The sequence below is a fragment of the Suricata suricatta genome, chromosome 7, assembly GCF_006229205.1.
Source record: "Suricata suricatta isolate VVHF042 chromosome 7, meerkat_22Aug2017_6uvM2_HiC, whole genome shotgun sequence".
Taxonomy (NCBI): domain Eukaryota; kingdom Metazoa; phylum Chordata; class Mammalia; order Carnivora; family Herpestidae; genus Suricata; species Suricata suricatta.
Window position 1 is genome coordinate 112174725 of NC_043706.1, and position 15608 is coordinate 112190332.

The window sequence follows — 15608 nt, forward strand, 5'->3', positions numbered from 1 at the left end:
AGAGAGAGAGAGAGAGCATGAATGGGGGAGAAGCAGAGAGAGGGGGAGACACAGTATCCAAAGCAGGCTCCAGGCTTCGAGCTGTCAGCACAGAGCCCGACACGAACCGTGAGATCATGACCTGAGCTGACATTGGATGCTTAACCAACTGAGCCACTCAACTGTCCTCTGTTAAGTTTATTCTTTTTTTTTTTTAATTTAAATTTATTTTTGAGAGACAGAGACAGCAGGAGGAGGGGAGGGTCAGAGAGAGAGGGAGACACAGAATCTGAAGTAGGCTCCAGGCTCTGAGCTAGCTGTCAGCACAGAGCCCTATGCGGGGCTCGAACCCACGAACTGTGAGATCATGACCTAAGCAGAAGCCGGACCCTTAACCAACTGAGCCACCCAGGTGCCCCTGTTAAGTTTATTCTTAAAATAATCCTGCTTTTGCTACTAATGTAACCACAGATTTATCTTGTGGTATCATCTAACTGCTATATATTAACTGTTTATATACATAAAGATTTCTGGGTTTTGTTTTGAATTTAACATTCTATCATTTTATAAAATCTTTTTTAAAATTATGTTAGTGTTCTTTTTCAATTCTCTTGGATTGCCCAAATGCACTATAATATCATCTGTAAGTATAGTTTCACTTCTACTCCAATTCTTACAGCTCCATTATTTATTGTAGTCTCATTGCATTGTCTATTACCTCTAATTTATTTTCAAATAATAGTGGAGTCAGTGAGTATTATTGCCTTGTTCATGGCCCTATTGTGAATGCTTCTAGCATTCTCCACCAAGAAATGTACTGGTTTGGTGCACCTGGGTGGCTCAGTCAGTTAAGCGTTCATCAGCTCAGGTCATGATCTTCCGGTCCATGAGTTTGGGCTTGCTTCAGATTCTGTGTCTCTCTTTCTATCTCTCTGTCCCTCTTCTACTCATGCTCTGTCTCTCTGTCTTTCAAAAATGAATAAATGTTTAAAAAATTTTAAAGAAATATACTGGTTTTAGGAATGCAGTATTTGTGTTTGTGTGTATGTTGTTATAGGAATATATTATCACTAAAGAGGAAATAATCAGTTCCTATTTTATTCAATGTTTGAATCAGGAATGGTTGTTAACTTTTGTCACAGGCCATTTCAGCATCTATGAAGATGATTCTACAATTTCCTACTTAGATTTATAAACAAGATAAATTATGTAAGTAGATCACCCAATATTGAACCACCCTCACATTTTTGTAATAAATACTATTTGGTCTTAATGTATGTTATTTCACTTTTCACTTTTATTTTCATAAGTAAGATTGAGCTGTAGTTTATTTCTTTTACTATCTTTATAAGGTTTAGATGACAATGTAATTCTTGTTTCATAAAAATATCTGTGGCTTTTCTTTTTTTTCTCTACTCAGAAATAATTTAAGTAGCATTAGAAATATATGATCTTTGGAGTTATAGAATTCCCCTATGTGAATTCTGGGTCTAGTCCTTTCATAATAACTTTCTCTGTTTATTCTACGAAAACTGGAGACCCTTATGTGATTTTGCAAAGCAGAATGCTCCCATTAACTAGAAGAGCTTTACCTTTCACTGCAGAGCAAATATATGTATATTCATCAAGGTCTAGCTCATATACCATATTACCACTCCATCTCCTACTGTAGAACAGAATCAATCCTTCCTTATTTCTTCTGCATCCAGAGCATTGTGTGTATGTCTTACAGGTCTGATCACATTGTTTGTAGCATACTTATTTATAGAGGTTCCCTTTTCTCTAGACTTTCATGGAGCGAGGCATGGATTTAAGCATGTTAAATTCTCTAGCCACAAAGCCATTGCTTAGTTTTTGGTGAGTAATGATGAGTGAAGAGCCATAAAAATAATATCAAAATTTCACTTCAGTATGAACCCCATAGTCTATTTGTAAAACATGTAGACCCCAGGGTGAGAGACACTAGGGTTTCTTTTCCAGTTTCTCACTGGCAAGTCTATGACATTGGCCAATTACTCTGTGTTTGGTTTGACTCATCTATAAAATATAGGTAAAATCTCATAGGGTTTTTTAAAATTCAGAACACGCGTAAAACTCCTAGCATTAAGCACTGTACGTGCTCAACAGATAATTCCTTGACCTATTACTTCCCACATGAAAACTTACTTTTCTTAGTGTTCTGGGCAATTCCAGAGCAATCATGAGATACATCTCTCTCACCTGTGGTGTCAAGGAGCACACTCCAGACTTCAGATCGTGGTTGCCTCTGAAAGTGTCTGCATGGAAGAAATTCTCTAGTTCACGTCAATAACCACACGCAGGAATGTGGTGTGGCTCTGAGATTTTTAAATTCAGTGTTTGTTTTACAACTGTAGCTTTACCTTGGTTCAATGTAGTTATGAAATGTGTATCCTACCCGAGTTCTGAATAACAACAATACATTGTATTTGGAATAACAATTTAGCAGTCCTCATACCTGGGCTTTCTTCCCAGTTCCTTTGCTAGTTCCCCAGACAGCAAATTAATTAAATGGGCTTTGGCCATGACTCTTTCCCCTGAGTCAGCTTTTCTTTCATTTAAAGTATAGAGACAGGGGGGATTTAATTAGCCCAATGCCTGGCACACTGCGTACACTCAATAAATGTTTGTTAAGTCTTGGAATTCTCTGTGGATAAAGGTCACTTTTGCTATTAGTATTAATTTATGAGCATTTGAATAGTTCCTGTGATGATGATATTGACAATGTACAAGGACTTAAGGAAAGTTAACTCATAACTTACAGGCATGTATCATGAGACCAGATTTTCAACAACTCACCTATTTTGAATGTGTTCACTGTTGGCCTAATGGTCTATAGCTGTGATTCTAACACATAAAGCTCTGGGATTATAAAAAAGGAAGACCTATAGCAATTACCAGAATATTTCCCCTGGAAGGAGTGTGTGTGTGTGTGTGTATGTGTGTGTGTGTGTGTGTGTGTGTGTGTAAGCCCAAACTAAATATAGAGTCCTCATTCTTTATGTAAGCTACTTAAGGAAAAGGATATTACCTTTGAATTTTTTCTTTCCAGTAAAAGTTATTATTGCTTGTTCAATCCCCAAACTATATATAAATTATGAATAGTTTAAAATGCTCTTAAAAATAAGATTAAAAAAATATTTTCCCTGAAATAATATTTTCACTGACCTAGAAAATTTTTCTTAGCTGTTGCCATACTTAACATTTCTAACTGATGATGTATGTTGTGATGATGGCAGGGAGCAGAACAAGCTTGAGGAAACGCACACCGCACTGATATTTTGCTAAAACAAATGTAACACTAATTCATAGAATATAATTTAATTTTTAAGTAAAACTCTGACTTTCCAGAGTATCATTCCCTTAAGGCTAGGTCTTTACAGACCCAAAGCCTGTGTGAATTTACACAGCTGCTTTGAGGCTTTGCATATTTCCTTGTTTTAGGTGCTTTGATTTTTTTTAAAGGGTATTTTTATACTGAAATAAAACACAACCATTAACACTAGCCTCAAGGGAAAAAGAAACTAACAAACCTACAGCTTAAAATGTTTCAATACTTTTCCTTGAAAATCTTGCACATCTTTTAGAAGTTGGAAAAATGAAAGCCATCCCCTGCTAAAAACGGATTAAGGTCAAACTGTCATGATTTTAGGAAACGCTAGCAGAAGTGCAGGTGTTAATACTAGGAAGTCAAAGGGTCTCTCCTCAACAACCATTCTCTGAATGCTTTAGAATTTTCTCTTGGGCATGGGTGTCTCGAGGTTGCCGCCATTCCTACAAGACACAAGCTTTTGCTGCAGAATGTTTTCTGCATAGCTCCCAGCCAAAAGTGAAAGAAGTTGTCTGCTGACAGAGAGGCCATTTATAGAACATATTTGCTTACACCCGTGGGAGGCAGTAACTGAAAGCCAATGCAAAGAAGCCATTCCCCTTTACCTTGCTCGGAGCAACTCTGGTCTGGAGCGGCATGGACACATCCTATGTCAGAGAGGTGGCGAGAGCCACTCTTTCTATCGATGACATCTGGAAGGAGAGACAATTGTCACTGCGAGCTTTCCAATTACTCCTGAAGACTAAGTGTGAGACGCAGTAGTGCAGGATGATTGGATTACACAGAATGAGACAGAAGCCATCTGTGAGCCACACGTAAGCTGCTGAGCGCTGGGATGAACAACCTTATTAGACGACCAAGTTCTCATTCCATTTGTAGTTTGGTCAAGTTTGAGAGATGAGTTGATTGTTTTTAGACAGCACGGCAAATAGGCAGGGATTTGAAATTCTCCCTGGCTGTATGAGTAATTACTGTCTCATACTTAAATTAGAAACATGGATTTTCAGTTAGGAGGTCCTAAGATCATCTCCAAAGGGTGCTGCTGGCATTCATGTTGAAGCATGGCCTGTTCTTTCTTTCCCTCGTAGGAGCCTCCGCCTGCCGAAGAAAGAAATCATTAGGCCCCTCACATCGCAGCAAAGGAATATAAAAATTCTGATTCGGGATTGGGAAGGAGAGTGATCCTCATGCTTTGACATAAAGGCCTTTACACAGAGAGTGAAATGTTTCCCAGAATTGCCAGGGTACGTTCAGAGCAGGAACTCGGTCTCTCTCGGTGCCCCAGGGCTCCAGAACTGGCCCTTCACTTACTGCACCTCATCATGGCTTTTGATTGGCACCTACTTCCAACGTGTAGTTGGCAATTCACTTGTTTCTGTAGGCCTTTTCCTGGTCCGGCACCTTCGTAATCTCTTATCCATCCCATTCTGTAATGCATTCCCCCCATACATCAGAGCGCGGCTCTGGGAAAGGGGGAGAGATGGTCTTTAGCGAGTCCAGGGTGTGGAGTTTTCTTATGGAAATGTTTTTAAATTTGACTCTCATCATGCCTATTAATAATATTATCAATGTTCTTGTATTAATAGGACGTTGATAATCCTTCTAGTAGGTGGCTACCCTGCATGTTTGTTTCTATTGTGAGGTCTTGCAGAGAGGTCCTCCTGCCTGCTAGTAACTTTATAATAGCACACAGGGTTGGCTTCAGATTTTGGCCTAACCCACCCCACCGGGAACCCACAGTAAATGTGCGACTATTTGAAACCTGAGCCTTGTCCTGTTTGTGACAGCAGTGAGCCAGATTTTCTAACCCCCCCCAAAAAAAACTCAGGGAAGAGCTCTCTGGGGGTCACAGGCCAGTGCACAGCAAAGAACCCGTGCTTTCCAACGTGTTCAGAGGGTTTTGGGCACAATTCATACTCTGTCAGAATTATTCAGTTCCGTAGTCATCACACCAAACGCATCCTGTCAGGAAGGTGGCATCACACACCAGGAGCCAATATGAATTTCATGACAACCATTGGATAAAATATTAAAAAGTCCTAGTTTTCTATAATTACAGTAGAAAAACTAGGGGGCCAGTGGAGTATATTATGTGGAGACTGTATGTGTGTGTAGCTGCTTCTACAACAACAACAACAACATATCTTTTATTTGAACTATAATCTTGTGAGACTAGAGTACGACAGAGAGACACACATACTTGACAGCCAAGTTCACCATTTGATTGATACAATATACGCACATGTCCCTATTGTAGGTGTATGTGTGTGTACATTTCATTCAGCACATCCATATGGAAGCTAAGGAATAAAATGTGGAAATCTCCTCACGTTCCTGTATTCTAACTTGTGCCCCTTGGCATTGTATCATGTTGTAAAGTATTTTCAGTCCCTTTGTGTAACTTGTATTCAGAGTTCTTCCCTTGGACTTAGCTATTTGTTTCATAGTAGACACATTCAGAAACTTCAAGGTATTAAATAGATATTTTCAAGACAATAGTACATAATTTAGAACTGCTTCCTGATAAAGTCAGAGGAGAAAATGAGTTCAGGTGCACGATCTTAAATCTTCCAGGCCAGATATGTTTCCAAATTCAGAAAATTTAAAATTTTTAACAGATAATAGGATCCATTTAATATATTACATCATACGCCTGAGGGGTCTGAAACTTTACTCTGTATTCAAACATTTTGTTTAAATAACTAAGTGTATGGAAATTTACCCCAAGTGGGATAAACAAAAACTGAAAATAATTTTATGTTGGTTTATGTAAGGTTTTGACGGCCAAATTGATTCAAATCAGGTAATACTCTACCGCCCTATAAGTTCTAGAAATAGTTTTCAGAGCTTTAGATTTAGGGTCATAGAGATAACAAATTCTGGACATGTACCAATTTAATAATAAGAAGCTGAAGATTGAGGGGCACTTAAATGGTTCGTTCAGAATGACACGCGACTCTTGATGTCCAGTTTGTGAGTCGAGCTCCACATTTGGCTTAGAGATGACTTAAAAAATATCTTTAAAAATACCCTGAAGATTGCTTTTGATGATACAACTCCAAATATAATTTTAAATGATATGATAAAGGTGAAGATGCTGTGTTAACACGATCTTATTATCCATAAGAAGTAAAAAAATAAAATTCCTTTGCTCCCAGTGCCCCAATGAAATGAAACCAGTTCCCACTAATGCTTTTTCCTTCTCTTATAGCTGGCTTTGCTCTGGAAGCCTGGTGCTGTATATTTTTAGTTCGACTGATTTTCTCTAACCCATTTCTCCCTTTCACGGCCTCTACCACATCTGTTGTTCAGTGCCTTTTTGAAATTAAAATACTCTATAGGATATTGCTAAATCATAAAAAAATATTAGGAACAAACAGGCTCTATTTTATTTCAGGGAGCCGTGGAAATACCAATCAGAGTTGAGGTAAATTCTTTTCTGTTTATAGTCTTAACGGAGTTTCCTTTAGGTTTGGGCCCATGTTAAAGAGAAGATATGTGCATATACATGTAAGCGCACACTGATTTCATTGTTTCGGATTTACTGTGTAATAAGTCGTATCTTGAAAGGTAAAGTCACAATAAGGGACAGCACCTCTAAAGAGTTACAGCACAGAATCAAAAAACAGTCGGCATGGGTGAGTAGTTGTGTATATCCAAACTCCAATCAGACAGTAATTTTCATCCTGCCTCCCATAAACGCGAGCCAGGGCTACTAGTAACTGTAACCAGTAACTAGAGTTTCAGTATGTCACTTGACCTACTTAGTCAGTTGACCACAGATTTGAGCCTGAAATGTCATTAGAGAGTAGGACATTAGGAAGATACAGGGGATAGGCACACACACACACACACACACACACACACACACACACAAATAGAGAGTAGATACATTGTATCAACTTGAAATAAAGCCTGGAAAGAAACCTATGACTTAGAGCAAACTCAGTATAGGGATCACAGAGTTAATATAAATACTAAATGATAAAGCTGGAGTCCTGAGACAAGGAATGTGAATTGGGGGTCTCAATCGGAAGAGTTTATAGATTAAAGAGAAGGAGAGGGACGGCATTCCAACCAAGAGAAACAGAAAATATGGAGAAAGTGAAAGCGAGCCAGTAAGAACTGCTTTGCTAGAAAACGAGGCATGAGCCCGAGGCAGCAGAGAAATGCTGATCCCTGGAGGCTACAAAGTACAAGGCAAAGAATTGGAATTGGGTTCAAAATAAAATAGCTCTGTTTTTGAACAGCGGCAAGATAGATAAAAACCACTATAGAAGGAAAATTATTCTAATAGCTGTAATGCATGAAAGGCTATGGAGAAGATAATGTTTGGCTTATTGGAAAAGGCTTGGGACTTGAGTTTCTGTGGATGTAGAATGAATGAGAAGGATTCAGTGTTTAAAAACACCTTGGTGAGAAAATGGGCCAGTAACCTTGAGATGGGCTGAGAGGAAGAAGGCAAAATGAAAAGGAAAAAGGACTTCGAGACTTTGACAACAAACTAAGGTGTTTGCAAAGCTGTTGGTAAGAAACGGGAGGTTAGAGGCACCTGGGTGGCTCAGTCAGTTAGTTAAGTGTCAGACTCTTGGCTTCTACTCAGATCATGATCTCAAGGTTTGTGAGTTCGGGCCACATTGGGCTCCGTGCTGACAGAGCAGAGCCAGTGTAGGATTCTCTGTTCCGCCCCCCCCCCCCCAGGCTGTTTCTCTCCCAAAATAAGGAAGTAAACTTAAAAAAGAAAAGAAAAGAATGGTGAGGTTAAAGAAAATCAGAAATAAGAAGCAAACTGGCAGAGTTTGGGGCCAGGGCAAACTTCAGGGGGCGTGGGAATCCCCTGAAGACTTTGTTAACGTACAGATTGAAGGAGTTTCTGATTCAGTAGGTCTGGGACAGACCCAGCACTTGCATTTCTGGAACCGCATTTGGAGAACCAATGCTTTAAATCATGTGCTCAAAGACAGTGATGGTGAAGATGAGGGTGAAGGTCTGGGGCCAATGGCGCAAATATGGGAATTATCCATGCCCAGGCCATTGGTGAATCTAGGTTGGGGGAATTTCTGATGTACAGCACCTTCCATCGTTTTGATCCTCTCTATCATCTGTTTCCTTAATTATATTGCTAGCATTAAAGTGAAATAAATGTTCGGTCTCTGGCAGCTGGAATAAAAGGGACTGAAAGTTGAAGAAATAAAAAACACTCGTTCTGAAAATAGACAATGAGTGTGTAAGGGAAGCATCAAGCCTAACTTTTGAAAGATGCCGTGGAAAGATTCAGGGGCAAATCACAATCAGGCATTTTGCGGAGGTAGGACAAAGGACCTCCAGGTGCTTGACAATCTCCTGTAGGTAGAAATGTCCTCTCCCTCTCGGTGAAAAGCCAAAGGGTGGAAAGTTTGAAAGGAAAGTTAATAAGTCTACTTTGTATTTTAATTATTGTCAAGTACCCAGGTGCTCCAGTAAAGAGTTTCATGTACATATAAATTACTTCTGTGCCCGAGCATATTTGCAGAAATCTAAATGAGATGTTGTTCCATTTAAAATTTAAATAACTCCCTTGAGAAAATGCCAACCAGATTGCTTCAACTAGAAGCCAATGAATAAACATGTATTTGTTATTTACTTGTTAATGTGTTCAGCATCTTTGCGTATATTCGTCTTTTTTCAGAAATCTGAAATCCTCTGTAATGTGATTTGATGACCCGAAAATGATATATAAAAGAGTAAACAAACAATATTTTGGTAGGTGCAGAGAACGATAGAAAGCTTCCCCACCTTTCAAAGCTAATGGTTACTAGGGGTGATACTCCATTGTTCCCGAAGAGTTCAGAAGTGCATCAGCCTGCACTTTTTGCAAAATGGCAGATTCAGATCCACAAGTGCAACTTTTTTTTTTTCACGGTGACTCAGCGGAGGGAAGTTTGCCTGAGACCTGAGAGGGCTGAGGGCGATTAAGGGGCGCACTTGGCTTTGTTCAGCAGGCTCGGGCTGAGTCAGCCTAGGTCCTGGCAAGGCAGTGCTGGCAAAAATGTGCAGGCATTTCACATTCTCCGTATTCTGACTGGAACTTACCTCTTACATGAATAATTTGAAGTTAAAATGGGGGTGGGAGGAAGTTCAAATTCAATGCTTAATACTTGAAAATACACAACTTCCATCTTCCAACTGGGGAAAAATTTGACTAAAAACAGATTATATTAAAAAATGCCCCTAGGGTTTCTTGGATATAAAATTGTTTTTTTGAAAACAACAATATGATGAGTTAAGAGTGAATGAATCAGAAACATACGGATTAAATTTTCCCCAAATTTGCATGGATTTGGAAGTCATGGAGAAAAGGGCATTTGGCAAGATGAGTTTGAGATTTTACCCAACCCAAAATACTTGAGAAATAATGCTAGGTGCTTTGGTGGACGCAAAACTGTTCCAAATTCTTTCATTTTTATTAACTGCACTCCAATAAAAAAAAGGGATAAAAATGACCTAATTGTAATTTAATGAAGATATGGAATACTGTCTGTAAAGCAGCTAGCAAGTTCTACAGAGAAGCATCAGCTTTCCAAGGGATCAAGGGAAGGGTGTTAAAGAGCAAATCTAAATCAAGTGGGGACAGTAGTTCTGGGGACCACAAATGTTCCGTGCCCACAGGTGCAAAGGGCAGTGCGCACTTGATGTTGTTGAGAGGATGTTTTATTTGCTGGCCATTTTCCTCCCTCACCTAAATGAAATTAAAATAAATGGGGATGATAACTAAAGCATGATTTTTAAGGAAAACACATGGTAGTGCTTAGCTGTATGCCTTACTAGCCTTTTCTTTTCTTTTCTTTTCTTTTTTTTTTTTTTTTTAGTACACAGCATGTCAATAAACTGACACTTGGGCTGAGATTGCTGTAAAGGCCGTCTGGTGCATCTAATATCAGGTACGACAGAGCCAGATTTATACAAAACTTTGGCACTTGAGCAAGTCACAATAAGCTTCAAGTTGCTTTAGAAGCATTTACACAGTCATTTACAAATGATTTATGAGAAAAATATGGTTTTTTTTAAATCTCAGTTCTATTGTCTTCACTGCGCTAAACATTTTTCAGCCTTAGGAGAGTTCTCAGTATAAGATTTTTTCCCCCAAAGCCTTTTTCTGGTGGATCTAATAGTAATATGAGATTCTCGTAAGATCCTATTCTATAGCTTTTCATGTAATAGCTTAGAAAGTGGCTATATAGAGAAAGACATTTTCCAAATACTCACTGCTTAGTTGAAAATAGAGGTAAAGAGGAACAGAATGCATAGTGAGAACTTTTGCAGAGATAGAGACAAGAAAGTATGATGATCTTTGTAGTATTAAATCCACTGACTAAAATTTAGACTTCTGTGAACACAAGCAAGGCTATCCGGAGCACGGACTTGTTCCCGTTGCACTCTTGAACCCAGGTGAGTGGGCTCACTATTTCCTTACTTTGCAGATGGGCTCTAGCTCCCTAGGAAGGTTCCCATGACCATCAGATCTATCAAAAGCACTTCACTTTCTGACTAATAGGCTAGTAATAAGGGAAATTTTTAAAATATAGTTTACTGTCAAGTTGGTTTTCATATAACACCGAGTGCTCATCCCCACAAGTGCCCTCCTCCATGCTCATCACTCATTTTCCCCTCTCCCCACCCCCATCAACCCTCGGTTTGTTCTCAGTATTTAAGAGTCTCTTATGGTTTGCCTCCCGCCGTCTCCTTAATTATTTTTTTCTCATCCCTCTCCCCTATAGTCTCTGTTAAGTTTTTCTTGTTTTGCATATGGTATCTGTCTTTCTCCGCCTGACTTATTGCATTTAGCATAACACCCTTGAGTTCCATCCACGTTGCTACAAATGGCCGTATTTCATTCTTTCTCATTGCCATGTAGTATTCCATTGTACATATAGACCATATCTTCTTGATCCATTCATCAGTTGATGGGCATTTAGGCTCTTTCCATGATTTGGCTGTTGTTGAAAGTGCTGCTAAAAACATTGGGGTACATGTGCCCTTATGCATCAGCACTCCTGTATATAAGGAATATATAATTTTTAAGTGAAACCCAAGATGAACTGGGGAGGTATTCATAGAGTAGGTCCTGTTGGGTGTATATGTTATTACTTGAATAAACTGAATTGGTTGGATAAGTAATATTTAATATAGGTGAGAGTCAATCCTGGCTTCTTAACTCAGGAAATATCATGTGCAGGGAAGGGGAACTTTGAAAGGGCCAACAGCAATGCAAAAATGGGTGGATTCATTTAAAAGATGTTAAGAGAAATCCAAGATGCAAGTGTTGGATTTGTATAAGTCTTTTTTAGAGAAAAATTCATATCCATCCAAAGGGGATGGAGACCTCTATGTTTCCAGAGAGGAGGTCCTGAACCCTTTGTAAATGTCCAAATTTGTGAATTCCCCATAATATACTCTTTTCCCACAAAACAAAATAAAACCACAAGTGAACATCTATGTACTTCTTCAGACACATATATCTTTCTCACTTAGTGACCACATTTTTTACTATTTCTGATACTTTCTGAATTAGTTTTTACAATTTGCATTTACTTGTTTCCTCATAGAACCCACAGAGAAATTTCTGTTGCTTCACAGAGCAAAGCCATTGTGAACCCCAATATACCGCTTCTCAATATATCAGAGAGATCTATTTTTCTGACTAAAAGTCATTCGTTTCTTTTACCGGTTTACTTCATCTTCACTTCCATCAGTGGCCTTTAACAATTAACTTTTCTTTCCAGGCCCCCTTTTTTTTTTTAAAAAAAGAAACAGACATGCTCTAAAATTTTTTTTAACTTTTATTTATTTTTGAGAGACAGAGAGAGATAGAGCATGAGTGGGGGAGGGGCAGGGAGAGAGGGAGACACAGAATCTGAAGCAGACCTCAGGCTCTGAGCTGTCAGCACAGAGCCTGATGCAGGGTTTGAACCCACGAACTGTGCGATCATGACCTGAGCCATAGGCAGATGCTTAACCGAGTGACCCACACAGGAGTCCTGAAACAGATATGGTTTTTTATCTTTTTACCAGACTTCTGCACATGCCATGTTAGAGAAAGAAAAGATGCTACTTGGAGGTGTGGCTGCTGAATGAATGACCGGCTGACACCTTAGCAGGGTGGCCAGTGCTTACAAGGGAGGTCCAGAGCTCTGCCACCTAAGTTGGGGCCTCAGCCAGGAGGTGGCCTCCTCCAGTGGAGTTCTAGAACTATCTCCTACCCCAAGTGACCCACCTTCTGAGTTAGTACTTCTACCGTGTGTTTCCGTGGTACCGTGACCATTGCCCAGGATCGCTCTTTCCATTGTGATTATCTGGGTACTGACTTTTATACCCATTAGATTGTAAGCTCTACAAAGACAAGTACTGTGTTGACCTCATTTGTTCATTTCTGTAACCAAGACATGTAGAAAAGTGTGCAGGACGTGGCAGTCCACAATACATACTGACTTACATTCAAATATATATAGTCCTTTCATAAAATGTGATATTTGCTAAAGGACTATATGTATACATTTGAAAGCATGAAAGCATGAAGAATATCAAGACTAGGCAAAAGTTGAACACTAGACCTGACTATGATGCAAAGGTTTCCAGGCTAAAGATATTTTTAAAAGTTTTTTCCAGTGTATCTTTTCCGTTAGACACAGTTCTCAACAATACAGTAATCTATTCCACACGATCTCTGTTTTCCTCTGTTCCCCCTGTTGGCTGCTTTAGACTTCAATGACCAACCAGTGGACACTAAAACTTGTGGCTTTCACACTGCCATCTTGATCTTCAGATATCACCATTAAGAGACCGTGCTTCTTATCGTTAACACTGACATTTTCACTTTTCCCGTTTTTGTTGTTTTATAAAACAATAAGGGATAGGCAGGTGAAGATGATAATGACTATTGAAACAGCACTTGTACGGGCCAGAAAAGGGACAGCGCCAAAACAGCCAGAGTTTGGCAGGCAGTGACAGACCCCGACCTGCCATCCATCAGCAAAAGCACGCCTTGCCTAAACCAACTTCTCTCGCTCTGCGTTGCCCCCTCCACAGCCAGGCTGCCCCCACCCCTCCTGATCCCACCGTACCCATCTCCTAACAACTCCCTGCTCTTACTTTTGCCCCAGAGGGTACCCCGTTTTTCACAGAGCAGCAGGAAAGACCCTTTAGAAATAGAAGTCAAACAACTGTTTAAAAAATCCTCATTGGCTTCTCGTTGCTTTTAGAGGAAGATTCTGATTTCTTATGCTGTTGCACAAAGGCCTCCTGACTGGGCTGGTCTCTCTCTCTGACCTCATCTTGTAGCACCCTGTCTACTCTCCTCCTGCCCACTGGCCTTTATCTCCTCTTCAATACGCCGCGCTCTGTCCCACCTTGTGGCCTCTGTGCTCTGCTCCTTCTGCTGGGGTTTCCTTTCATCTTGGCCCTTCTGTCAGATCTCCGGCTCTCTGTCCTCGACAGCCGCCATCTGACAACTCTCACATATGATCTTATTTTGCATCTCTCTGTAGAAGCCACTGATCTGTAGTAATTTTCTTTCTTTTTTTCTTTACTTTTTTTTTCTTTTTTGGTGATCATCAGTTTCCTCTCGAGAATGAAGCTCTTTGAGAGCAAGAGGCCTCTGTCCTCTGAGGAAGTTGAAGCTATTGGTTAATGGAGAGTTCTCAGAGTTTCTTTCTACAAACCGAAAGCTGATTATCACTTTACAAAGAAAATCATGCCAGGAAGATTCTCAGTGCTAACGAACTCCCTTTGTCCATGAGATCCCTTTCTTCCTGAGTACAATGGATTATTGGGAAGATTAAAAGCATGTGAAGTGCTACCAAAAGCACTCCACACATATAAGGAAATGGGCATGGAAGCAGGGAGTATAATCCAAAAACATTTAATATGGCACCTGACACATATTAGGCACCAGAATTTGTTCATTGGTTCATATATTTTTCACCCATTACTCACGAATCCCTTTATTCATGCACTCACCAGATTTTGGTTGGAGTGACAGTCATTGAAGGCTTGACTGGGTCTTGAGAATCTGCTTCCAAGGGGACTCCCTCACATGGGTGGCAAACTGATCTGGTGGCTCAATTCCTCTCCATAGGGCCTCTGCAAAGGTATGCTTTAGTGTCCCTATAGGATGGTGCCTAGCTTCCTCCAGAGTGAGCAATTCAAGAGATCAGGATGGAAGGTATAATGCCTTTCACAACCTCGACTGTCACACACTGTCACTTTGTACTCTTGGTCACACAGGGTCAGCCTGAATTCACTATGGAAGGGCACAGCACAAGGGTGTAAATACCAGGGGTGTGAATCATTTAGGACCATTTTGGAAGCTAGCCAAACATTTGGAGTAAATTATATGATTACAGGATGCCCAAGGACCACAAAAGGATTTTTCCATGACTAAAGTTAAGAAAAAAGTAATTAATTGCAGCAGTTAGAAACATAATTTTAAAAAATATTTTGTATATTCTTAAGTTTTAAAATAAAAAAATTAAAATAAAATTTTATTTTTAGGGAGACCTGGGTGGCTGTCAGTTAAGCATCTGACTTTGGCTCAGGTTATGCTCTCATGGTCTGTAGGTTTGAGCCCTGAGTTGGGATTCTCTTTCCCTCTCTGCTCCTCCCCAACTCATGCTTTCTCTCTCTTTCAAAATAAACTTTAAGAAAAGAGAATTTTATTAAAAAATTTTAAAATGTTTATTTACTTTTGAGAGAAAGAAATAGAGTGTGAGCAGGGGAGGGGCAGAGGGAGAGGGAGACACAGAATCCAAAGCAGGCTCCAGGCTCTGAGCTGTCAGCACACAGCCTGATGTGGGACTCCAATTCACAGACCACGAGATCATGACCTGAGTCGAATTCAGATGCTTAACTGACTGAGCCACCCAGGTGCCCCAAGATATTTTTAAAAATGAAAACACATAATTGTATATGAGAATACAAAATTGTACTAATTGTAGAAAATTCCAAACATCCTTGTAGACAAAATCATTAGTCATTCATTTCTCCAAACATTTATTTTTCTAAAGTATATTGAATAACTGCTACATATATACATAGTCCTGTGAAAGCAGCGATGAAAGAATGATTTTTTTTAAAAACTTAGGCCAACAAAAGTATTGGTGTTTTGACCAAGAAATTACAGAAAGGAATGATTCTCTGCATAGATTGCTGCCTTAAACAAAATAATTCCAAAAACAGTTTTGGAACATTTAGATCCATTTCCTAATAGTTTTCCACTATTCCTTCCAGTGCAAACCCACAGTGT

The 15608-nt window shown here is 39.6% G+C and overlaps 1 protein-coding gene across 1 annotated transcript in view; it reads right to left on the minus strand.

Moving 5' to 3' along the window:
- TMEM244 (transmembrane protein 244) overlaps positions 1 to 15608 on the minus strand; it is a 78345-nt gene that overhangs the window by 21043 nt on the left and 41694 nt on the right. Inside the window, exons 2-3 of the mRNA XM_029943225.1 lie at positions 4680 to 4791; positions 3934 to 4020 (exon numbers count right to left, since the gene is read on the minus strand). Of these exons, the coding sequence (XP_029799085.1) occupies positions 3934 to 4020; positions 4680 to 4791 (199 nt within the window). The remainder of the gene's footprint in view (positions 1 to 3933; positions 4021 to 4679; positions 4792 to 15608) is intronic.